Source organism: Takifugu rubripes, unplaced genomic scaffold (genome assembly GCF_901000725.2).
Source record: "Takifugu rubripes unplaced genomic scaffold, fTakRub1.2, whole genome shotgun sequence".
Taxonomy (NCBI): Eukaryota; Metazoa; Chordata; class Actinopteri; order Tetraodontiformes; family Tetraodontidae; genus Takifugu; species Takifugu rubripes.
In genome coordinates this window covers 1,081,430-1,106,247 of record NW_021821633.1, presented here as the reverse complement: position 1 = coordinate 1,106,247, position 24,818 = coordinate 1,081,430, and the positions used below count along the sequence as shown (strand labels likewise).

Sequence of the window (24,818 nt, the reverse complement as noted above, 5' to 3'; positions counted from 1 at the left end):
AGGGCTAGGGTCAGGGTTAGTTATGGTTAGGGTGTTGGGGTTAGGGGTTAGGGTGTTGGGGTTAGGGGTTAGGGCTCGGGCTAGGGCCCATGTGGTGGGCCCTGTGGTGGGCCATGAGGTGGTCCCTGTGGTGGGCCCTGTGGTGGGCCCTGTGGTGGACTCTGTGGTGGGCCCTGTGGTGGGCCATGAGGTGGGCCCTGTGGTGGGCCATGTGATGGGCCATGTGGTGGGCCATGTGATGGGCCATGTGATTGGCCCTGTGGTGGGCCATGTGGTGGGCCCTGTGGTGGGCCCTGTGGTGGGCCATGTGGTGGGCCATGTGATGGGCCCTGTGGTGGGCCTGCTCTGCCCCGGATCACTGCCGTGGCTCCCTACAATCACCTGGGCCATTCCCATCCTCACACCCATTAAATGTGTCTCCAAGCTTTGGACTGTTCCAGTCAAACCCACATCTCTGGGATAATCCACAGGCAGGAGACAGATAGGCACAAAGGTGTTGAACCAAAACAACAAAGGAAACATCAAATCCATCAGAAGTCTTACCAATCAGCCCATAGGAGAGGAACTTGTTGACTGAGGTGAGCGCGAGGCCTGTGATGGGGCCTGTGGTGTCTTCAGACCGGACAACTTCAAGGAAGGGCCTCAGGAAAATATTAGGTTCCACTTCTGCCAGGTCTGAGTGAGGAGACAAATGCAGCACAGCAGTCAGCAAGAGAGCAGAGAGCATCAGCACCCCCCCCCCCCCCCCCCCCCCCACACACACACACCTAACCCTCAGGACAGAGCCATGAGCAGCATTTGTAGCGTCTCCTGTGCTACTGCCAGAGGACCAGAGAGCAAAGTAACGATGGGGTGGGAACCTTCCCAACCAATCAATCATGTGTCATGTGACAGCAGCCAAGCATCCCAATCAAAGGCCAAGGTCTTCAAAGCTGACCTAACCCTAACCCTCGAACCCTAATCCTAACCCTCTAACCCTAACCCTAACCCTTAACCATAACCCTCTAACCCCTAACCATCTAACCCTAACCCTCAAACCTTAACCCTTTAACCCTCTAACCCTAACCCTCTAACCCTAACCCTCAAACCTTAACCCTTTAACCCTCTAACCCTAACCCTCTAACCCTAACCCCCTAACCCTCTAACCCTAACCCTAACCCTCTAACCCTAACCCTCCTAACCCTAACCCTCTAACCCTAACCCCCTAACCCTCTAACCCTAACCCTCCTAACCCTAACCCTCCTAACCCTAACCCTCTAACCCTTAACCCTAACCTTCTAACCCTCTAACCTTAACCCTAACCCTCTAACCCTGACCCTAAACCCTCTAACCTTAACCCTAACCCTCGAACCCTAACCCTCTAACCCTGACCCTAACCCTCTAACCCTCTAACCTTAACCCTAACCCTCTAACCCTGACCCTCTAACCCCGACCCTTTAACCCTCTAACCTTAACCCTAACCCTTGAACCCTAACCCTCTAACCCTGACCCTCTAACCCTCTAACCTTAACCCTAACCCTCGAACCCTAACCCTCTAACCCTAACCCTCTAACCCTAACCCTGACCCTCTAACCTTAACCCTAACCCTCGAACCCTAACCCTCTAACCCTCTAACCTTAACCCTAACCCTCGAACCCTAACCCTCTAACCTTAACCCTAACCCTCTAACCCTAACCCTCTAACCCTAACCCTCTAACCCTCGAACCCTAACCCTCTAACCTTAACCCTAACCCTCTAACCCTGACCCTCTAACCCTAACCCTCTAACCCTCTAACTCTAACCCTCTAACCCTGACCCTCTAACCCTAACCCTCTAACTCTAACCCTCTAACCCTAACCCTCTACCCTCTAACTCTAACCCTAACCCTCTAACCCTAACCCTCTAACCCTCTAACCCTAACCCTCTAACCCTCGAACCCTAACCCTCTAACCCTCGAACCCTAACCCTCTAACCCTCGAACCCTAACCCTCTAACCCTCTAACTCTAACCCTCTAACCCTAACCCTCTAACCCTCTAACCCTAACCCTCTAACCCTCGAACCCTAACCCTCTAACCCTCGAACCCTAACCCTCTAACCCTCTAACTCTAACCCTCTAACCCTAACCCTCTAACCCTAACCCTCTAACCCTAACCCTCTAACCCTCTAACCCTAACCCTCTAACCCTCTAACTCTAACCCTCTAACCCTAACCCTCTAACCCTCTAACTCTAACCCTAACCCTCTAACCCTAACCCTCTAACCCTCTAACCCTAACCCTCTAACCCTCTAACTCTAACCCTAACCCTCTAACCCTAACCCGTGACGTTGCACCAGCATCTGAGAAGGACCCCTCCCCTTTTGTCTTTATTGGTTCGGTGCTGCCTTTAGGTTCCCGCTGGGATTAAACCAGGTAGAATCTGCTCACTCTTCCAGTGCAGCTCTTAGACTGGAAGGGGCCCTGCTTGGTATGGATCCCACGGGCGGTGCTGGACCCACAGCTGAGTGGATCAGGCTTGTGGTGGTGCCAATCTGCTGGAATCAGGGCTAACTACAGGAGCTGCAGGGATTAGGGAGTGGAGGGAAACAAAGGAGTCCTGGCTGCAGCAATCGTTCCACAACAGGTTCACCTCTGACCTCTTCCCTGAAGGGGGGCCAGTCAGATCTGACCAACATATTGAAGCGTGGCCATTACAGGAGCACAGGTGTACCCCTCTGGATCAGGGACCCAGACCATCCGGTCATGTGTGGATTACATCTGTAAATGACCCAGCAGCAGTAACCCCCCCCACCCCCAGGAGAACTCCTCAGGATGTAAGTGATGCACATGTGTTGGCAGTGGAGCAGAAAGGGCTTAGAGCCCAGCAGCAACGGGCCGGGGGGAGTCGGAGCCCCCGGGGCAACAACACCGTCTGCCCCCCCTCGCCATTCTCTCTCCCCCCCTCCCTCATCTCCCATTCTCTTCTCCCCCGCCTTCCCCTCTCTCTCCCAATCTCTCTCCTCTCTCCCCTCCCCTCCTCCTCCTCCCATTCTCTCTCCCCCCCATCCCATTCTCTCTCTCCCTCTCCCTCCCCCCTCCCTCTCTCCCATTCTCTCTCCCCCCTCCCATTCTCTCTCCCTCTCTCTCCCCCCCCTTCCCTCTCTCCCATTCTCTCTCCCCCCCCCCTCCCATTCTCTCTCCCTCTCTCCCCCCTCCCTCTCTCCCATTCTCTCTCCCCCCCTCCCCATTCTCTCCCCCCTCTCCCCCTCCTCTCTCCCATTCTCTCTCCCCCCTCCCTCTCTCTCCCATTCTCTCTCCTCTCTCCCCCCTCCCTCTCTCTCCATTCTCCTCTCCCCCCCTCCCTCTCTCTCCCATTCTCTCTCCCTCTCCCCCCTCCCTCTCTCCCATTCTCTCTCCCCCCCTCCCATTCTCTCTCCCATCCTCTCTCCCCCCTCCCTCTCTCTCCCATTCTCTCCCCCTCCCCCCCCTCCCTCTCTCTCCCTCCCTCTCCCCCCACTCTCCCTCCCTCCCTCCCTCTCCCCTCACTCTCCCTCCCTCTCTCTCCCTTCCTCTCCCCCTCGCTCTCTCCCCCTTCCTCTCGCTCCCTTCACACACACACAGAGGCGCACACACACACACCCACCCACACGTACGTACACATGAACAGATCACAACAACCCTCCCCCCCCAGAACCTCTGCAGCAGCCCTAACCCAAACACTGATGCTTATTGATCCGGACCTCCCCGGCCCCTAAGATGCGGCGTGGAGGCTGTGCCTGGGAGCGGGGGGGGGGCGAGGGGGCGAGGGGGTTTAACAGGAACAGCGAGGTTAAATGGCGCCCTCAGAGACCGGTGGTGCTCATCTGCTAAACAAAGACTTGGACGACAGTATCCTCACACATCTGTTGGGAGAGGTTTGATGAGTGTCAGCACGCTGAGCCCCCGGCCCCCACCCATCCTTCACTTCCACCCATCCCTCTGCTCTCCTGAATGAAACTGACACTTGTGGCGGGGGCAATTAGGGCGCAACAATGCTATGGAGCTCCATACAGTCATTTCAATGGGCCACAGTGGTATTTTATAGACATGTGAAACAATGTGTCTGTGCAACCTAAACAGGCAATTTGAAAAACCCTGGAGAAATTAAAAGTTTTCAAAAATGCTTGAGAGGGTAGCGGTAATGCCGAGTGCAGGAGAGCTTTTCCTGCAGGGCTACACGGAATCTAGTTAGCACGGGATGTTCCGATCCCACCAAACAAACTGCTGTGTTGCCTCTGCTCATCCCCATTCACTCAGACGCCGTCCTGCCTCTAATGAAACAGCATCGAGAGGAGGCTGCCCGTAAAGAAAGGCCAGAGGAACGTCCGCAGCAGAGACGGGACACATCCCATAATTGCTGTTACTGTCATTCATGCGTGCTGCATCACCCACGCAGAGGCAACCATCCGCAGTGGATTCACACGTTCAGGCAGCATGACTTCATCCCAAAGCCTGGGCTGGGGGGGGGGGGGGCTGCACCTGTTCCCCCGGACTCCTTCACATTTATATGCTGCAGATTTTGGACAGAGGTCACATGATCCCACGGAGGGCTGCTGTGCTTGGCAGGCCGCTGCCACCGGTGGACCTCCCTCAGATGCAAAGCTCTTCAAACATCAGCGTGATGCTGAGTTCATCAGGCTGCTCCAGGTCCAACGCGTCGCCCACGGTCCCACCGTAGAGTATCTGCTGCTCTTCCTCCAACATCAGGTCTTATATCTGAGCCCCCTCTGGGGCAGGTGGCTTTAGAGGGCCTGTACTGTCCCAGTAAGGTGCCGTGCACATGAGCGCCACTCCTATTAGCACTTCTATTTCCAGAAAAACAAACAGAGCTAAGCAAGCCTCCAATTTTCCATCCCATCCCCTTCACCGTGCATGTGCCCCTCGTCCGTGTCAGAGGACGTCTCAGGGAAGAGGGTTGCATAACGCCCAAAGGGTTAGGGTTAGGGTTAGGTTAGGGTTAACCCAACCCTAACCTAACCTAACCCTAACCCTAACCCTTTGGGAGAAGGGACCGGACCAGACATGGGCTTCTAATACAGACAGGACGACGATGTGAGGTGGCCTGAGAGGAGCCCACGGAGCCAGCAGCAGATGCTAAAGGGTGTGTGGGTGTGTGTGTGTGTGTGTGTGTGTGGGGGGGGGGGGGGGGGGGGGGGGGGGGGGGGGGGGGGGGGGTATGTGTGTGTCTGTGTGTGTGAGTGTCTCTGTCTGTGTGTGTGTGTCTCTGTGTGTGTATGTGTGTGTCTCTGTGTCTGTGTGTGTGTGAGTGTCTCTGTGTGTCCGTGTGTGTGTCTCTGTCTCTGTGTGTGTGTGTCTCTGTGTGTGTATGTGTGTGTCTCTGTGTCTGTGTGTGTGTGAGTGTCTCTGTGTCTGTGTGTGTGTGTGTGAGTGTCCGTGTGTGTGTGTGTGTCTGTCTGTGTGTCTCTGTCTCTGTGTGTGTCTCTGTGTGTCCGTGTGTGTGTGTCTCTGTCTGTGTGTGTGTCTCTGTCTCTGTGTGTGTGTGTCTCTGTGTGTCCATGTGTGTGTGTGTGTGTCTCTGTCTGTGTGTGTGTGTCTCTGTCTCTGTGTCCGTGTGTGTGTGTGTGTCTCTGTCTGTGTGTGTGTGTGTCTCTGTGTGTCCGTGTGTGTGTCTCTGTGTGTGTGTGTCTCTGTGTGTCCGTGTGTGTGTGTGTGTGTGGAGGAGGGGAGGGGGTCCTCACCCCCTTCACCTGCTGCGCTCCTTCAGCCCCACTCATGACATTCCCAGGGGTCGGGGGGATTCCGGAGAGCAGCAGCCTCCTGAGTTCCTGGGCACCACAGCCACCATCAGACCATGTAGTGGGAGCATGAGACTGCTCCTGAAGCCCTTGCAGACACCATCTACTCTCTTACCAACGCTGTCCTCACACCAGCTGAGCTCCACCAACGTGCTGCCTGAAGTCTTTAGGGTAGGGAGCAGGGGCTGCTCCAGGTTTACGCTTCTTTAGCAACACAAACGTCACACATGTGCAGCAGAACCCTTGTAGAAACCCAACAACTTCATGGGATACTGAAGCCTGGTCTGGTCCGTGGTCCGAGCAGGATGGGCAGACCCCCCTTCTGTGGAAAACCCCGGTCTGTCAGCGCTCAATGGCGAGGACCAAACCACCATCGAACCTGGAGTCACCAAACATGGCGACTCCAACAAAGTGGCAGGAGACACACCAATATTCTGACAACATCTTCAAGCTTGTTGGCTCCATCCACAGCAGATCCGAGAGCTTTGTCTGGGATGGTTGAAGCTGCTCAGCCAATCACCACGCTGCATCAGCGGGTGGCCGGTGACCAGCAGTGCAGACGGTAACGCCCTGTCTCCTGTGCCTGCCCACCACTGCCCCACCACTGCCCCCACCACTGCCCCACCACTGCCCCCACCACTGCCCCACCACTGCCCCACCACTGCCCCCACCACTGCCCCACCACCTATGGAGGTGACTTCATGACCAGCGCTGACCTACCCTCAAGCACTGCTGCCCTTAGGTCTCTAGAGCCACCGTGCTTCTTCTCACCCTTCTGAAACCCTTGCACCAACCCAGACCTGGTCTCAGCAACCCGTTCCAAAAACAGCACCATGCAGCCCAAGTCCATGCTGGTGCTGAAAGAACATGCAGAGTCCAAATATTTACATTTCAGGTGAAGTATAAAGACCCACCTGGACGGGCATTGTTGACCCGGTCACACAGAGGAACGGCTGTTCCTCCCGTTATTCAGCCTCAGACGCATCTCATGGACCTCCTGATACCCTAACCTAGGGCTCCCCCGCCGGGCCGGGGACCGGTACCGGTCCGTGGTGCAGCAGAGGTTGGGGAGCCCCGCCCGAACCCTATCATGGACCCAGCGTATGGTCCTACCTCTAGGGGCAGAGTTTGGACTCAATACCAACCCTTTGAGTTCTCTTGTATTACATCAGCGACATCAACGTTTTGGACCGTTCATCCATCACCTCAAAACTGTCTGAGTATTCCAACTGTTGGTGATATTATTAGTGGTTCTAGTCAGAATTTAGCACTATGAATGGAACTATTTAAACTGTGGGTAAGAGCGTGTTAACTAGTATTACCATACTTTGTCAAATCATGTGTGATAACAACTTTAAAGAGCCTGGTTCTGCTTCTGCAGTGACTCTGCAACAGTACCGAGCGGTACCACGGCAGCACGGGGTCTGTATGAGACGTGCAGTAGAAGGCAGAGCTGAGCCCAGAAGGTGGACAGATCTCTGCAGGCCTGAAGCAGATCTGACAGGCCTGAAGCCCTGGAAGCTTCAGTAATGAACCGTGTAGTGAGGATTTGATACCCTCCAAAGATGCTCTTCTAAAAGCTGTTTCAATAAAGGAACAACTTCATCAAGTTCAGATGGCTCAGAAATCCCTTCTGCTGGGTCCCCATTCCTTTGGACTCTCCCACGATGTTCTAGACTCACCATAAAGTTGATCTAACCCCCCCCCCCCCCCATGTGTGAACAGGGTCCCTCCAACTGTTCAAGGACGTCGACCTCAGGCCGACTTCAAATGACCCCTGAAGCAATAGAAGAGTGCAATGGAACGGTAGGGGGCCCCGAGTGGACCGGCAATGTGCACCAGCCACTCTGCCACGTGGGTGGAAGGGAGCTCTCATGTGACGGAAGATCTTGATATGCAACAGGCTGACCTCTCCATGGCAACACACACCGACTTCTGAACAACAGAGGCTTCGTGGAACATTTCTAACCACTGATGCAATTACGGAAACATTAAAGACTATCAGGTTCACCCCCAGTGGAGGCCCGGACTGGCCCGCTCAGAGGCTGGAGGAGCCCTGGCTGCTGGACCAGACCAAGTGACAACTGTCCTAAACGACTCCCCTGTGGGCCGGCATGTCTGCCATGCTCGGAAAAGCTTTAAGCAAACCAACAGAGCTGGAATTTCTCTGGCCACTGCAGCAGCTGCCTGTCAACATTTGGACTTTAGCGGCCCCACTTCAGCAAGAATGTGAAAGTGCAGCCTCAGAAATGCTGGCGGGACCATCGGTGACGCCATGACATCACTTCTTCTGCATGGGGGTGGGTCTTTGGGGGGAGATGCTGGTGGTTGTGCATCAAAGTGGTCGCTTTGAACAAACGTTGCTGCGATTATTATTATTATTAATATTATCTGGACAACTGTAGCCTCAGGGAGAAGCTTCGCTTCAGCCCTCATGGAGTTCACAAAGGGACAGAGGGGTTGGGGGGGGACGTGTTACTGGAGCAGGCCCAGTGTTTGCCATGAACCCTCCATCAACACATCGCTTAAGCCGAGCTGAGATTCAGAAAAGAAGGGAGGGACAGCAAACAATGGACTAACGCAGAGGTTGAGTCTAATGAGCACGAGGCAGAGAGCTTTGGGCTGGTGCAGCTGGGCTAACGAGACGGCCAAGGTGGTTTTGGTAGACCACCTTTAGCTTGAGCCTCCATTAGCAGGCCAGTGATAAGAAATGCCACCCTGACCCTGATCCTAACCCTTTCTACATGAGGTTAATCCCACCCTGACCCTGATCCTAACCCTTTCTACATGAGGTTAGACTTCTCACTCCCCTCCATCACCATTTTAGCACCTTTTTCTGGAGTCTTCAACCTGGAAGTGAAGTATTGTTGTGACTTCATGGATTCCATGAAAATGGGGTTTCCCCACTTTAGTTCCACCTTTGCTAGTTTCCTTCTATTAGTCTTTTATTTCTGGACTGTGTTAAAGAGGCTGAGCATTAAAGTGGAACCATGATTCTGGATGGAAGTCAGAAGGTGGAATGTGTGTAGGGATGTGCCGACCTCATCCCTCACGGCCTCAATAAAAGAGAATTAGGAAGAGTGATAGACGACAGAGCGCAGTGTTAATGTCCTCACTGCTCCCCAGAAGATGGAGATGGTGAAAGGCGTTCTGGAGAAGCTCTCATTTCCACCGTGTGTGTGTGTGTGTGCACAGAAACACACACCAAGCTGAATGGAAGGACGCGAAGGGTCAGAGGGCAGAAGGAATCACAAGCTGGAAGATGAAAAACAGCGTTGCTAAATGCAACAATGCACATTGCATAAGGTTCTCCTCTGTGCCAGAGCGCTGGTTCCCATACAGCTGGTTTCTGCAGAGCAGTGTGTCTCTCACAGCGAGCTTGTTCTGCACACGCAAGGCTGCGCCCATCCAATCGGACTGGCATCACGGCCATGGAATGCTGAAGTCCACATTTTTCCCATTCAGCAAGGAAAAACGGCCTTTCAGAGCCAATCAGCTAGAAATGTTGCTTTGTTTTTATTTTTGACTGAACTTCCTGGAACCTATTATGGAGCTGTCAGGGATGTATATTTAGCTATGGCAACACGGGCCTCCGAGCCCCCTTGCGCCACTGGTCATGTCACCTCTGATAAACAGAAAAACAATTGGCTAGCCCTTTTGTCACGTTTAAAGAACATGGCGTGGGTATTATGTTGGTGGCTCAAAGCAGCAAATACGTGAGTAGCAAAGGCCCAAACATGAACGAAGACATGTGGGAACCAATGGTGGACTAAGAAATGAACTATGGCATGCTAACATCAAAGAGAAATGAGAGGTACAGCATTAGCCTTATTAAACACCAGCTGATGAGGCACCTTCCATTTCCTGTATTGGGGTATCGGCCAGTATCGGCCAGTCACCCACAGGGGTGTACCTACCTTCACCCACATGGAGCTGGGATGGTTCCAACACCCTCCCCGTGACCCCAAAAGGGATGAAGCGCTCAAGAAAATGGAATGAAGACAAGGGGGTTAACAAAAAGAAGCTCTGCCTGAGAAGTTTACCCCCGACAACATTCTCAAAAACTTAAACAGATTTGAACGAGCTTTTTTCCCCAGAAATTTGCTCATGGACCAAGGAAGATCTCACAAACTGTTGGTGATGTTCCTGATTATGGAGGGACGCTGGTTTGGGACATCAACGTGTGCTCAACAGGTGTGTGACGACATGTGGGCTGCTTGGCTGCCAGAGTGGCCCCTTTCTAGCTTATCGATATCGAAGTGATTCAAAAGGTGTTTCCTCAAGAGATGGAGATCAAATAAAAACTCAGACAATCTGTGTACAGCACACGAGAGTCATCTGGCTTCAAGGCTGCCTGTGCACGTTCCAGAGCCAGAGTGGCCTGAATCACAAAGACCACCCTGGAGTCCACTTCACCAGGGGGTACCAAGGACGGCGCCGTGTCTGGGACTTCAACAGGAAGGTTGAGGTTGGACTTGGTTATGATGGGTAACATAAGGTGACTCCAATAATACGCACATCGCTCAGTGAGCTCACCTGACATCCATGTGCTAATACGTTCAGCTATTACTAGCTAGCTTTAGTTTATGCTAGCGTGCCACGAGATGAGTGCCACACACACTCACATTGACATTAACATTGTTGCTAAGGGTTTTTATTTTTCATGTAATAAGAACTGCTTTCTGTGGAAAAATACCAGTGTAATAGAACCACTGGTACTGGCAAGTGAGGGTATTGATATTGGAACTGGTGTCAGCATTTTTAATGATACACAATCGTAGACATCCAAAATAGATAAAGATAAAGCCAGTCTTGTATGCTAGGAGAGAAGACAGAGAGCAACTTAGCTGGACCTCAACTTCCCAAATAACCCTAAACTTAAAACCACACCTTAATCTCCAAACAGCCCCTTGGGTCTGGGATGTCTTCACTTTGATAGTAAAATTGCTATTTTGGTATTACATAAAGTATGTAGCCTGTACCAGAACACACACACACACATACACATACACATACACATACACACACACACATACACATACACATACACATACACATACACATACACATACACACCTACACCTACACACACACACACACACACACACACACACACACACACACACACACACACACACACACACACACACACACACACACACACACACACACACACACACACCACACACAATGCTTGTTGGTTTCTATGGTGCGTTCAGGTAGCCTATTTAACCAGTGGAGCCAGTATGAGGGGCAGTGCTGTTGGCTTTAGGGGATCCGTGCTCTGAGCCCTGGATTAGTCTGACCTATACTTGACAGGAACAGTCACACCCACTAGTTGGTAGCTTGGGTGTCGAGCTCTACCCACCCACACCACCAGCATCACTTCACACAATAAACATGACCACAACCCTCAAAGGCTTTCAAGCCACGTTCATATATAGAATACATGTATCTTATGTTATAACATCATCGTTCATATATAGAATACACGTATCTTATGTTATAACACCATCGTTCATATATAGAATACACGTATCTTATGTTATAACACCATCGTTCATATATAGAATACACGTATCTTATGTTATAACACCATCGTTCATATATAGAATACACGTATCTTATGTTATAACACCATCGTTCATATATAGAATACACGTATCTTATGTTATAACACCATCGTTCATATATAGAATACACGTATCTTATGTTATAACACCATTCCTAAAGGATGAGGTTCAAACTGAGTGTTCATCTTGAAGGTGGTTACACACACACACACATAAATGTGTGTATGCATGCACACATACACACTGTGTAGAGAGATGGATAATATGATATCTACATCATTTTAATATGACTATTTTCTCACGTCAGAACAACATCGGTTCAAAACAAAATGGAAGTCTCGTCTCCTCTGAGCCATCTTAGATCCCTTCCAGGGTCACGGGGAGGGTGCTGGATCCTATCCCAGCTGCATACGGGTGAAGGTAGAAGACATCATCACATCAAGGGTTTTCCTTCAGTTCCAGTTCTAGAAGACTTCATCACATCAAGGGTTTTCCTTCAGTTCCAGTTCTAGAAGACTTCATCACATCAAGGGTTTTCCTTCAGTTCCAGTTCTAGAAGACTTCATCACATCAAGGGTTTTCCTTCAGTTCCAGTTCTAGAAGACGTCATCACATCAAGGGTTTTCCTTCAGTTCCAGTTCTAGAAGACGTCATCACATCAAGGGTTTTCCTTCAGTTCCAGTTCTAGAAGACGTCATCACATCAAGGGTTTTCCTTCAGTTCCAGTTCTAGAAGACGTCATCACATCAAGGGTTTTCCTTCAGTTCCAGTTCTAGAAGACTTCATCACATCAAGGGTTTTCCTTCAGTTCCAGTTCTAGAAGACTTCATCACATCAAGGGTTTTCCTTCAGTTCCAGTTCTAGAAGACGTCATCACATCAAGGGTTTTCCTTCAGTTCCAGTTCTAGAAGACTTCATCACATCAAGGGTTTTCCTTCAGTTCCAGTTCTAGAAGACTTCATCACATCAAGGGTTTTCCTTCAGTTCCAGTTCTAGAAGACTTCATCACATCAAGGGTTTTCCTTCAGTTCCAGTTCTAGAAGACTTCATCACATCAAGGGTTTTCCTTCAGTTCCAGTTTTCCTTGGGGTCATTTCTTTCCTCACTAGAACCCCAAACACCACTGTGGTTTTCAACTAAAAGTCCAGAACCAAAAGAGCAGGGGGGCGGTGACCAGCCGGGGTACGTGGGTATGTATGTATATATATGTATATATATATATATATATATCTGGCTTCAAGGCTGCCTGTGCACGTTCCAGATATATATACGTTCCAGATATATATATATATATGATATATATATATATATATATATATATATATCATATCAGGGGGTCTATTTTCCCTTCAGAGCGATCAGCACCTTGAGGTGTGCGGTTGTTAGCATGTTTTTGGTCAGCTGCACGGGGCCACCCGGGCCTGCCTGTCTCCCGCCCCTGTCAGCAGGTCGGTCTTAGCTCAAATTTGTTACCAGCGCCACTGATCCCAGCCTATTTAAGAAGAGGAGCCTCAACAGCTTGACGCACGACTCCAGCATGTGTCACCTTTTACGTTCAATTCCTGCACAACAAAATGGAGCCGTTGGTCTCACCCCAGCGGCAGCAAGCAGGAGGCCCGTCCTCGAGGCCCGGGGTCATCAACCCAGTGCCACCAGGCCCGGCTGCTGTTCTGCCCTACCCTGGGGGTAAAAAGGACACTGCTGGCTGCCTGGCAGGACACACCACCGTGCTAGCTGGCAGGCCGTGTAGGGCTGGGTTGAAGACCTTCCAACAACCCGTTACAAGATGCTACCGCCCCACAAATGTTGACGGGACAAGGATCCATCATTCTCTCCCTCTCTCTGACACCACACCCACAATACGAGTACGCACACAAACATAGGACACTCCCAAATGGTGCAGAGGAACAATATCTGACTGTGCGTGACCCCACAACTCTGCATCAGCACCAGAGAGCACGTGTGTATCCATGAGAGTCCCAGGCTGGCACCAAAGGACAGTCCAGTGCTAAGCTAATTGGATATGTGTATCACAACCTCTGCTCACAGCACCTTTATGGAGCATGAAACAACGAGCTGCTGCCGAGTGGTGTGGGGGTGTGGGGGGGGGGGGAGTGTGTGTGTGGGGGGGGGGGGGTGTGTGTGTGTGGGGGGGTGAGTCTGTGTGTGTGTAGGGGTGTATGTGAGTCTGTGTGGGGGGGGAGTCTGTGTGTGTGTGGGGGGGGAGTGTGTGTGTGTGTGTGGGGGGGGGGTGTGTGTGTGTGTGTGTGGGGGGGGGGGGAGTGTGTGTGTGTGTGGGGGGGGGTGAGTCTGTGTGTGTGTGGGGGGTGGGGGTGTGGGTCTGTGGGGGGGGGGTGAGTCTGTGGGTGTGTGGGTGTGTGTGGGGGGGGGTGAGTGAGTCTGTCTCTGTGTGTGTGGGTGTGTGTCTGTGTGAGTCTGTGTGTGTGTGGGTGTGTGTCTGTGTGAGTCTGTGTGTGTGTGGATGTGTGTCTATGTGTGTGTGTGTGCATCTGCATGCATGTGTGTGTCTATGTGTGTGTCTGTGTGCATCTGCATGCATGTGTGTGTCTGCGTGTGTCTATGTGTGTGCATGTGTATGTCTATGTGTGTGTCTGTGTGCATCTGCATGCATGTGTGTGTCTGCGTGTGTCTATGTGTGTGCATGTGTATGTCTATGTGTGTGTCTGTGTGCATCTGCATGCATGTGTCTATGTGTGTCAGTGTGCGTCTGCATGCATGTGTGTGTCTGCGTGTGTGTGTGTCTATGTGCATCTGCATGCATGTGTGTGTCTGCGTGCGTGTGTGTGTCTGTGTGCATCTGCATGCATGTGTGTGTCTGCGTGTGTGTGTCTGTGTGCATCTGCATGCATGTGTGTGTCTGCGTGTGTGTGTCTGTGTGCATCTGCATGCATGCGTGTGTCTGCGCGTGTCTGTGTGTGTGTGTGTGTGTGTGTGTGTGCGTGCTGAGCGGTTTATTAGCCCCGTCCATCAAGCCAGCTGGATTGTGGCTGCTCCACCGGAGGCTTAAGAGCTGAGCAGCGCAGCAGCAGGACGGAGCCTCTGAGCAATACTAACGCACCAGTATTTTTAGCACAATAAATCTTCCCTTCACGACCAACACTTGTGGAATGTGGGTTTACACCCCGATATTCCTCCACAGTCGACATCTAAACATCCCAATGCTTTTAGAAATGCTTTTATTACCATTATTAAGTCATATATACGAGTATCGTATAGTACCGTATAGTATCGGATCGTATAGTATAGTACTGTATAGTACCGTATAGTATCGGATCGTATAGTATAGTACTGTATAGTACCGTATAGTATCGGATCGTATAGTACTGTATAGTATCGTATAGTATAGTATTGTATAGTATCATATATTGTATTGTATCGTATAGTATCATATCGTATAGTATCATATCGTATAGTATAGCATTGTATAGTATCGTATCGTAGAGTGATTAAGTCTGCACTGCTAACGTGTCATTAGAAGCTTCAGCTTTCGTCTCTGATGACAGATTAGTGAGGACAAGCTAAAAATATCCACGTGCATGAATCTCCTTCATGTCAACAGATTCCCATAATCACTAACTTTGTCTTTCATAGGAGGCTGAACGTGGAGCCGCGCTCATTGACACTTTGAAGACCCACACTTGACACCTTCAGACCGCGTGGTGGACCAACAATAGCAGCGTGTGTCATGCATCAGCACTCTGCAGCTACGGATGTCAACACATGCACCCTTTCTGGAGCAGGGCCTCAGGCTGCCCTGGTCCCAGACTGTAGAGGAACACGGCCCTGATCCTCTGGTCCCAGACTGTAGAGGAACACGGCCCTGGTCCTCTGGTCCCAGACTGTAGAGGAACACGGCCCTGGTCCTCTGGTCCCAGACTGTAGAGGAACAGGGCCCTGGTCCTCTGGTCCCAGACTGTAGAGGAACAGGGCCCTGGTCCTCTGGTCCCAGACTGTAGAGGAACACGGCCCTGGTCCTCTGGTCCCAGACTGTAGAGGAACAGGGCCCTGGTCCTCTGGTCCCAGACTGTAGAGGAACAGGGCCCTGGTCCTCTGGTCCCAGACTGTAGAGGAACACGGCCCTGGTCCTCTGGTCCCAGACTGTAGAGGAACAGGCCTGGCCTCTGGTCCCAGACTGTAGAGAACGGGCCCTGGTCCTCTAGGTCCCAGACTGTAGAGGAACACGGCCCTGGTCCTCTGGTCCCAGACTGTAGAGGAACACGGCCCTGGTCCTCTGGTCCCAGACTGTAGAGGAACACGGCCCTGGTCCTCTGGTCCCAGACTGTAGAGGAACACGGGCCCTGGTCCTCTGGTCCCAGACTGTAGAGGAACACGGCCCTGGTCCTCTGGTCCCAGACTGTAGAGGAACACGGCCCTGGTCCTCTGGTCCCAGACTGTAGAGGAACACGGCCCTGGTCCTCTGGTCCCAGACTGTAGAGGACACGGCCCTGGTCCTCTGGTCCCAGACTGTAGAGGAACACGGCCCTGGTCCTCTGGTCCCAGACTGTAGAGGAACACGGCCCTGGTCCTCTGGTCCCAGACTGTAGAGGAACACGGCCCTGGTCCTCTGGTCCCAGACTGTAGAGGAACACGGCCCTGGTCCTCTGGTCCCAGACTGTAGAGGAACACGGCCCTGGTCCTCTGGTCCCAGACTGTAGAGGAACACGGCCCTGGTCCTCTGGTCCCAGACTGTAGAGGAACACGGCCCTGGTCCTCTGGTCCCAGACTGTAGAGGAACAGGGCCCTGGTCCTCTGGTCCCAGACTGTAGAGGAACACGGCCCTGGTCCTCTGGTCCCAGACTGTAGAGGAACACGGCCCTGGTCCTCTGGTCCCAGACTGTAGAGGAACACAGCCCTGGTCCTCTACAATCTGAGGGAAGAGGGAGCTAGCATGTCTCCGTGAGTTCGCTGAACACCTTTCAAACATGGTTTTTACAGACGTGTTAACATGCCACATGTTCTAGCTCGCCTGTCGTCACGGTGACAAGGCCGTGTTGGAAGAGTACCAGGACGTGGTGGTAGCAGCCATTAAGTGCTAATGCTAACACAATATCAGCAGGTGTTTGACGCTAAAAAGGCTAAACCGTGACGACAAAGTGATGCTGGACAGCCTTTCTCTCTCATTGCAGCAGGTTTTCCAGGTGAAACTGGTCTGTCAAGGCCGTGCATTGTGATTTTAAACGACTTAAATTGTGATTTTAATTCTTATGTTCATTACCTCCGAGTCGTTTGCTGCCGTTTTTGTTTACAGCAAATGACTACGTGCCTTAGCTAAGTCATTTAAAGCCTAGCAATTGGATGTAAATCTATATAAAAGCCTCTTAACGAGGCCTTCAGAAGCCCCTCCTTGTGGTCTGGTGCAGCAGGTCCACCTGCTTCTTCATGTCGTGCCTACTCTTCCTGCCCATAAACCCCAATCCTTGGCAGCATCCTCTGCAGTCTCCAGCACCAAACCCTGTGCTTGGTCCCGGTCTGAGCCAGACCCCCCACCAAAGCTCCACCCTCCCAGCCTGATTAATAACCCTCTGCTGGGACTCTCCATCCACTCAGCACATTGTTGAGAGGCTCGGAATCAGGATAACAGTTGCACCCCCTTCACACTGGACTTAAGCCTTGCCTGTCAGTTCCTGGTTAGGACACTTAACTGGCCAGATTTACAGCTCCCACCAAAGCTAGGTGGCGGCCTGCGGGAGGGGGGGCCTTGTCCATGGACCACTGGGACGTTTGGAACTGAGAGCCCAGGCCTGGAACGCTGTCACATCTTGGGCCTCCAATAACAGGACACTATTGATGTTCACTGCATTATATATCAGTAACACCTCCACCCCAACCTTTAAAACCTAAATACTCACTTTTCTCTAAATGTTTAGTGTTCAACCCTTCACGGGTCACCAGCCAGATGAAGAACTTAGCCTCTGTGGTGCTGCATGCTATGAGACACCGGGGCAACTGGTTGGACATGTGAAGCGTGTCTGGGGGCGGACCGTCCCTCAGAGCACCTTCACCAGTATTAGCATGACTCGGCGACATGGATCATGACTCTGCACCGAGCTCGGCATGTGCCAGCGGCCTCCAGCAGCCCCAGACCGATATATGTGTGAAGATCACGTAACATGAGGAGAAGGGGGGGTTGTGGGGTGCAGAGGGGGAATAACTGACCCGCTGTGGAGGGCCTGGCTTGTGACCCCCAGAGGCCCATCATGCTCTTCAAGAAAAACCACAGCTGGGGCCTAAAACAACACAGACGCTGCCTTGACCCTAAGGCAGCCCGTCAGCTGTGGCCCAGTGGAGGAGCACCCGAACCCTCACCCACCCTCCAGGAGCTGTGACCTGAATCTGAGCCCGATCGGCTGCCCGGAACCTGCAGGGAGGTTCAGGCCTGACTCGGGGCTACTCAGGCGATTCTGTCTCTGACCCTGATTCCAAATGATGATTCTACTGCTCCAGAGCGAGCTGGTGCCACAGCCGGCGGGTTCCGATCGCCCAGCCGGCGCCACAGCCGGCGGGTCCGGATCAGGAAGTGAGGGACGCTGCATCCAGCTCCAAACAGCTGGACGTTTGAGCGTGAGCAGCAACCGTGGCAACAGAACCAGAGGTGTTCAAGGTGACCTGCTGTCGGCACTTTTAGGTTCAAAACAAAGCCGCCGCTGCCGCCGGTGCTGGCGTGCACTAGTGTTCACCTCCTCCGGTGACGGCGCTGCTCTCGCCGTCTCGTGCTCAGGACCGGCCTGGATCAACCAGTGGTCACCTGTGTGGCGTCTCTGTCTGACCCACTAATAGAGGTAAAGGTGACTGAAACAGGTGCCTCAGCCTTTACAGGAGCCTTTTGATGAACAACCACGTAATTATTATTAGCCGCTCAGACTTGATATGATTATTGGATCCAATGAGAGAGGTTCTTTGGGTTGGGGTGAGGCAGGTCAACTGTGGGATCATGTTCTCTCCAGTTGTTCTGCAAACACAGGCTCGTTCCTCCCGTTATCTCCAGCTGCTGCTGTGCTGCTGATTGGAGCCAATTAGAGGTGTGCTGCTGAATTTCATTCCAGTTTGGATAAAGAGGAGAAGGCTGTCGGTCAACGACCGCACTGCCTTTATGTCTGGGGGCTGCAGGAGCTTTAAACCTGCAGGGGTATGAATAGAAATGAAGGGATTTAGGAGCAGCATTTCTTCAACACACCTGTCAAAGAGCTCAGCGTCCGTGCAACAAAGAGGCTTCAGGAGAGAACGTGCACGGAGAGAAGAGATGTGAGAAGCTCAGGCTCCATGGCTGCTGCAGCCGGTGGAACTCAACTAGCTGTGTGCGTCTCTGGGGAGCAACACAACAGCAACACAACAGCAACAGAGCGCTGCGTGCTCCTCTAATGAAACTGTGCAGGTCAGCCAGGAGATGGAAGAAGCTCCGACACCCAAACCAGCTCCTCTGGAAGCTCCGACACCCAAACCAGCTCCTCCAGAAGCTCCGACACCCAGACCAGCTCCTCCGGAAGCTCTGACACCCAAACCAGCTCCTCCGGAAGCTCCGACACCCAAACCAGCTCCTCTGGAAGCTCCGACACCCAAACCAGCTCCTGCAGAAGCTCCGACACCCAAACCAGCTCCTCCGGAAGCTCCGACACCCAAACCAGCTCCTCCGGAAGCTCCGACACCCAAACCAGCTCCTCCGGAAGCTCCGACACCCAAACCAGCTCCTGCAGAAGCTCCGACACCCAAACCAGCTCCTCCAGAAGCTCCGACACCCAAACCAGCTCCTCCGGAAGCTCCGACACCCAAACCAGCTCCTCCGGAAGCTCCGACAACCAAACCAGCTCCTCCGGAAGCTCCGACACCCAACCAGTCATCCTCCGGAAGCTCCGACACCCAAACCAGCTCCCTCCGGAAGCTCCGACACCCAAACCAGCTCCTCCTGAAGCTCCGACACCAAACAGTCCCCAACCAGCTCCTCCAGAAGCTCCGACACCCAAACCAGCTCCTCCAGAAGCTCCGACACCAAACCAGCTCCTCCGGAAGCTCCGACACCCAAACCAGCTCCTCGGAACTCCGACACCAAACCAGCTCCTCCGGAAGCTCCGACACCCAAACCAGCTCCTCCGGAAGCTCTGACACCCAGACCAGCTCCTCCGGAAGCTCCGACACCCAAACCAGCTCCTCTGGAAGCTCCGACACCCAAACCAGCTCCTGCAGAAGCTCCTACATCCAGACCACTCCTGAAATGACTCCAGCACGTTTTGGGATGTGACACTAAAGTAAACTATGAAAGGACAAAAACAGTGGAAACCATCGTTGGTGCACTTCTGGGCGGTCTGATTCCAATGGGGGGGGGGGGGGCAGCTACAAACAAGAGAAATATGGACTCATCAAGATGCCCCTGTGGTGCACGTCACCGTGCTCCGTGCCCTCACAGCTCTCTACACTGACATGAAGACTTTCAAAAGAGGCGTTTATGAGAGCAGAGTGCAGAGACAAACTGAACTCTAGCAACCAGAAAGATCAAAGCAGAACGTGGACAACAAAGCAGAGGTGGAGATGGAGGGAGGGATGAAGGTAAAACCAGCCAGGGACATGAGCAAAGCAGGAGTAGATCCCTGGCCAAAGCCAACCACCCCTCTGGCTGCTCCTGCACTGGCTGCTCAGGCTGAGGCGTCTCAACATGTGGCCTGTCATGGATCCAGCTCCTGGAGCCGGAGAGGAGAAAGAGCTGGAGAAAATTCCTTGCATTAAGAAAGAAGACAACACTTCCTTCCCAGAACAATTTATCTCTCTGCTTGACAAGACTCCCTTCTATATTTACACAGCTAAAACTGCAGATGATATACTCCCAGCTGCACTACTCTGTAACCAGGGCTCACATGCTCCTGTCAATCATGCTAGTGACAACAGAACACAGACGACGGGTTGGGAGGGAGAAGGGAAAGAACACGGTCAAAGAAAGGACAGAAGATTCTGGAACTGCAGACAACTGCTGGAAGGGAGGAGCAGCTACAGTAGCAGCTACAGCACCAGCTACAGCTACAGTAGCAGCTACAGCACCAGCTACAGCTACAGCAGCAGCTACAGCACCAGCTACAGCTACAGCTACAGTAGCAGCTACAGCTACAGTAGCAGCTACAGCAGCAGCTACAGCAGCAGCAGCAGCTACAGCTACAGTAGCAGCTACAGCAGCAACAGCAGCAGCTACAGCAGCAGCAGCTACAGCAGCAGCAGCTGCTACAGCAGCAGCAGCTACAGCAGCAGCAGCTGCTACAGCAGCAGCATTAGTAACATTAGCAGCAGCATTAGCAGCATTAGCATTAGCAGCAGCACAGCCCACCCACAGTGTACAGTACACAGCAGCACCTTTCCACCAAGCAGCCTGTGGTGTCCAGCACCAGCCCAGCTGGCTGGACCAGCCTGTCCAACAAAAGTTATTTTGAACGGCACTTTTACGTTCTTCATGAAAATCAAACATGAGCATTTGAGGAAAGGAGTCACAAGAGAAGCCAGAGGCAGAGTCGGGGGAACCAATGTGAGACCCCCCCAGCCAGCAGCACCTGTCCATCTGAGGCAGAGGAACTCCCCGAGGACGGAGGCCGTGGCGGGAGCTGAACTGGGGCTCCAACGATGGCGTTCCTGCAGATGCTCAGGAAGTTGTAACCACTGAGCTGTAGGACCTGCCAACCCTCCCAATGTGGAGGACCTGAAGGCCACGGAGGAGGTCCCTCTCCAGGGTTCCTGCTAGATGCCCACAGTTGGATTCATGCTGCAGATATGGCAGGAAGGCCTCATATGTCTGTCACAGCTGGACCGCTGATGGAGCACAGCTGGCTCTCCCTGCAGGACTGCAGCTACAGACGCGAGGACTGCAGCTACAGACGCGAGGACTGCAGCTACAGACGCGAGGACAGCAGCTACAGACACGGGGACTGCAGCTACAGACGCGAGGACTCCAGCTACAGACACGAGGACTGCAGCTACAGACATGAGGACACCAGACCTGGAGGACTGCAGCTCCAGACACGAGGACTGCAGCTACAGACATGAGGACACCAGACCTGGAGGACTGCAACTACAGACATGAGGACTGCAGCTCCAGACATGAGGACTGCAGCTACAGACATGAGGACTGCAGCTACAGACATGAGGACTGCAGCTACAGACATGAGGACACCAGACCTGGAGGACTGCAACTACAGACATGAGGACTGCAGCTCTAGACATGAGGACTGCAGCTACAGACATGAGGACACCAGACCTGGAGGACTGCAACTACAGACATGAGGACTGCAGCTCCAGACATGAGGACTGCAGCTACAGACATGAGGACTGCAGCTACAGACATGAGGACACCAGACCTGGAGGACTGCAACTACAGACATGAGGACTGCAGCTCTAGACATGAGGACTGCAGCTACAGACATGAGGACACCAGACCTGGAGGACTGCAACTACAGACATGAGGACTGCAGCTACAGACATGAGGACTGCAGCTCCAGACATGAGGACTGCAGCTCCAGACATGAGGACACCAGACCTGGAGGACTGCAACTACAGACATGAGGACTGCAGCTCCAGACATGAGGACTGCAGCTACAGACCATGAGGACTGCAGCTACAGACATGAGGACACCAGACCGATGGAGGACTGCAACTACAGACATGAGGACTGCAGCTCTAGACATGAGGACTGCAGCTACAGACATGAGGACACCAGAGCCTGGAGGACTGCAACTACAGACATGAGGACTGCAGCTACAGACATGAGGACACCAGACCTGGAGGACTGCAGCTCCAGACATGAGGACTGCAGCTCCAGACATGAGGACTGCAGCTCCAGACATGAGGACTGCAACTACAGACATGAGGACTGCAGCTCCAGACATGAGGACTGCAGCTCCAGACATGAGGACTGCAGCTCCAGACATGAGGGCCACCCCTGCTGCTGTCTGTAGGTGAACGTACCTTTAATGTTGTTGAGCACCTCCTTTAGTTGAGCAAAGCTGTTCAGCAGGGGTCTTGCTCTTCATCCTGGGCAGGTGGAGAAGACACAAGCGTCACAGAAATGTGGCCAACACAGACTTGGAGGTCTCTTGACTGACTCTACACCTGCTCCTCCAGGAAGTGTTAGCAGCAGCACACAGGTGCAACACAAGGCTCTTGTTCACTTCAACAACACATTCATTGATGGAGCAGGTTGCTCCTGTTGCCCTGATCTTTCAGGAATGCCACAATTACTTGGACATTGCATCACCTGCGTATTTAAAAGGGCTGAATCACATGACGCTACAGGCATGAATGACCCATGTTCAGGAGAGGTTTGGATCTGAGGACGTTTGGATCTGAGGACGTTCGGATCTCAGGACGTTTGGATCTGAGGACGTTTGGATCTGAGGACGTTTGGACCTGTCACCAGTAGGAAGTGCTGTGAGCATGACAATAGTCACCCTGGGGCCTGGACACGGTTCCATGGTTCGGACTCAGACTCGATACTCAGAACCAAACGGTCCTGGAGCCACACAATGTGATGGGGACAGGCCTAGTTACTACGTGTGATCCACCTCCCCCCAACCCCCCCAGAGGCTGCCTATGGGTGAGCGTGCATGTGTGGTGCCCTGTGTGTCAGAGAGGGACTGGACCCCACCCAGGTATCAGCTGGCCCCCTCCGGACTGAAGCCAGGCCAACTTTGACTCTTTACCTATGTGGTCTGGCCGCACCCCCAGGCCCACCACAAACATCTGGTGGGTGCATGGACGTCGTGGACACCCGGACCTGACAGTCCATCGCTCAACTGTGCTCCGTGAAAAACCGAGCTGGACGGAGACCAAGCGGGTCACAGGCAACAGTGATGAACCTTACCAGCGGAGTGTGAGTGTTCCATCGGGAGTTCCGCTTGATCGCCCCAACAACGGTTCCAACTTCCCCTTGGATGATGTAGATTTTCTTGTCCACCATTCTCCTTTTACGGAACAAACACACAAGATTGAAGGAAGAAATCCAGAATTTAAAAACAAGTCATTCTTTATTCTGAAATATACAAGTAGCCCATAACTGTGGGCAACAGAGCCGCCAGGATGTGGTTAGCATGTTGACTTTGTCCCAAAGGTAGTTTACAGGTATCATCTGGATCTAAGTGTTGCAGTTTTACACGTCAGAACCTTTTTAAAAATCACGTTGCCTGACCTGTTAGCCTCAATCACACCTGACACCTAAGCTGGGTGTTACATCCAAGAGCAGCCTTGCTAACCAAACAGAGAGCTAAGCCTGATAGCTAGCTCATGTTTGACAAGTTAGCCGCCTCAAAATGGAGGGATTAACCTTTTCCCTTGTGTGGCTTCATCCTCTCACTCCTACTGCAGAACAGTTGCGGTGGCAACTGCTGCAACTACCAGCTGTGGCAACATGGCAGGTAACCGGAGGGACCAGTCCGGTCTGGCTCCCGGCCTTTTCCCTGCAGCATCTACACAGCCTAACCCCTAACTCCTAACCCCTAACTCCTAACTCCTAACCCTAACTCCTAACCCTAACCCTAACTCCTAACCCTAACCCCTAACTCCTAACTCCTAACCCTAACTCCTAACCCTAACCCTAACCCTCTAACCCTAACTCCTAACCCTAACTCCTAACCCTAACCCCTAACTCCTAACCCTAACCCCTAACTCCTAACCCTAACTCCTAACCCCTAACCCTAACCCCTAACCCTCTAACCCTAACCCTAACCCTAACCCTAACTCCTAACCCTAACCCCTAACTCCTAACCCCTAACTCCTAACCCTAACCCCTAACCCTAACCCCTAACCCTCTAACCCCTAACCCTAACCCTAACCCTAACTCCTAACCCCTAACTCCTAACCCTAACCCTAACCCCTAACCCTAACCCTCTAACCCCTAACCCTAACCCTAAACCCTAACTCCTAACCCTAACCCCTAACTCCTAACCCCTAACTCCTAACCCTAACCCCTAACCCTAACCCTCTAACCCTAACCTCCTAACCCTAACTCCTAACCCTAACTCCTAACCCTAACCCCTAACTCCTAACCCCTAACCCTAACTCCTAACCCTAACTCCTAACCCTAACTCTAACCCCTAACCCTAACCCTCTAACCCTAACCCTAACCCCTAACTCTACCCTACTCTACCCCTAACCCCTAACCCTAACTCCTAACCCAACCCTAACTCCTAACTCCTAACCCTAACTCTAACCCCTAACCCTAACCCCCTAAACCCTAACCCTCTAACCCTAACCCTAACCCCTAACTCCTAACCCTAACCCTAACTCCTAACCCTAACCCCTAACCCTCTAACCCTAACCCTAACCCCTAACTCTCACCCTAACTCCTAACCCCTAACCCCTAACCCTAATCCTCTAACCCTAACTCCCTAACCCTAACTCCTAACCCTAACCCCTAACCCTAATCCTCTAACCCTAACTCCTAACCCTAACTCCTAACCCTAACTCCTACCCCCTAACCCCTAACCTAATCCTCTAACCCTAACTCCTAAC

At 52.5% G+C, this 24,818-nt stretch overlaps 1 protein-coding gene and 1 long non-coding RNA gene across 2 annotated transcripts in view; both read right to left on the bottom strand.

Moving 5' to 3' along the window:
- gbf1 (golgi brefeldin A resistant guanine nucleotide exchange factor 1) overlaps positions 1–22,323 on the bottom strand; it is a gene marked incomplete at its 5' end in the record, with an annotated part of 54,976 nt that extends 32,653 nt beyond the window's left edge. Inside the window, 2 exons of the mRNA XM_029832008.1 lie at positions 544–675; positions 22,278–22,323. Coding sequence (XP_029687868.1) covers positions 544–675; positions 22,278–22,323 — 178 coding nt within the window. The remainder of the gene's footprint in view (positions 1–543; positions 676–22,277) is intronic.
- A 2-nt stretch (positions 22,324–22,325) lies between these two features.
- Positions 22,326–24,818, bottom strand: part of LOC115248351 (uncharacterized) — a 6,027-nt gene continuing 3,534 nt past the window's right edge. Inside the window, exons 2-3 of the long non-coding RNA XR_003887250.1 lie at positions 23,173–23,272; positions 22,326–22,343 (exon numbers count right to left, since the gene is read on the bottom strand). This is a non-coding gene — a long non-coding RNA (uncharacterized lncRNA). The remainder of the gene's footprint in view (positions 22,344–23,172; positions 23,273–24,818) is intronic.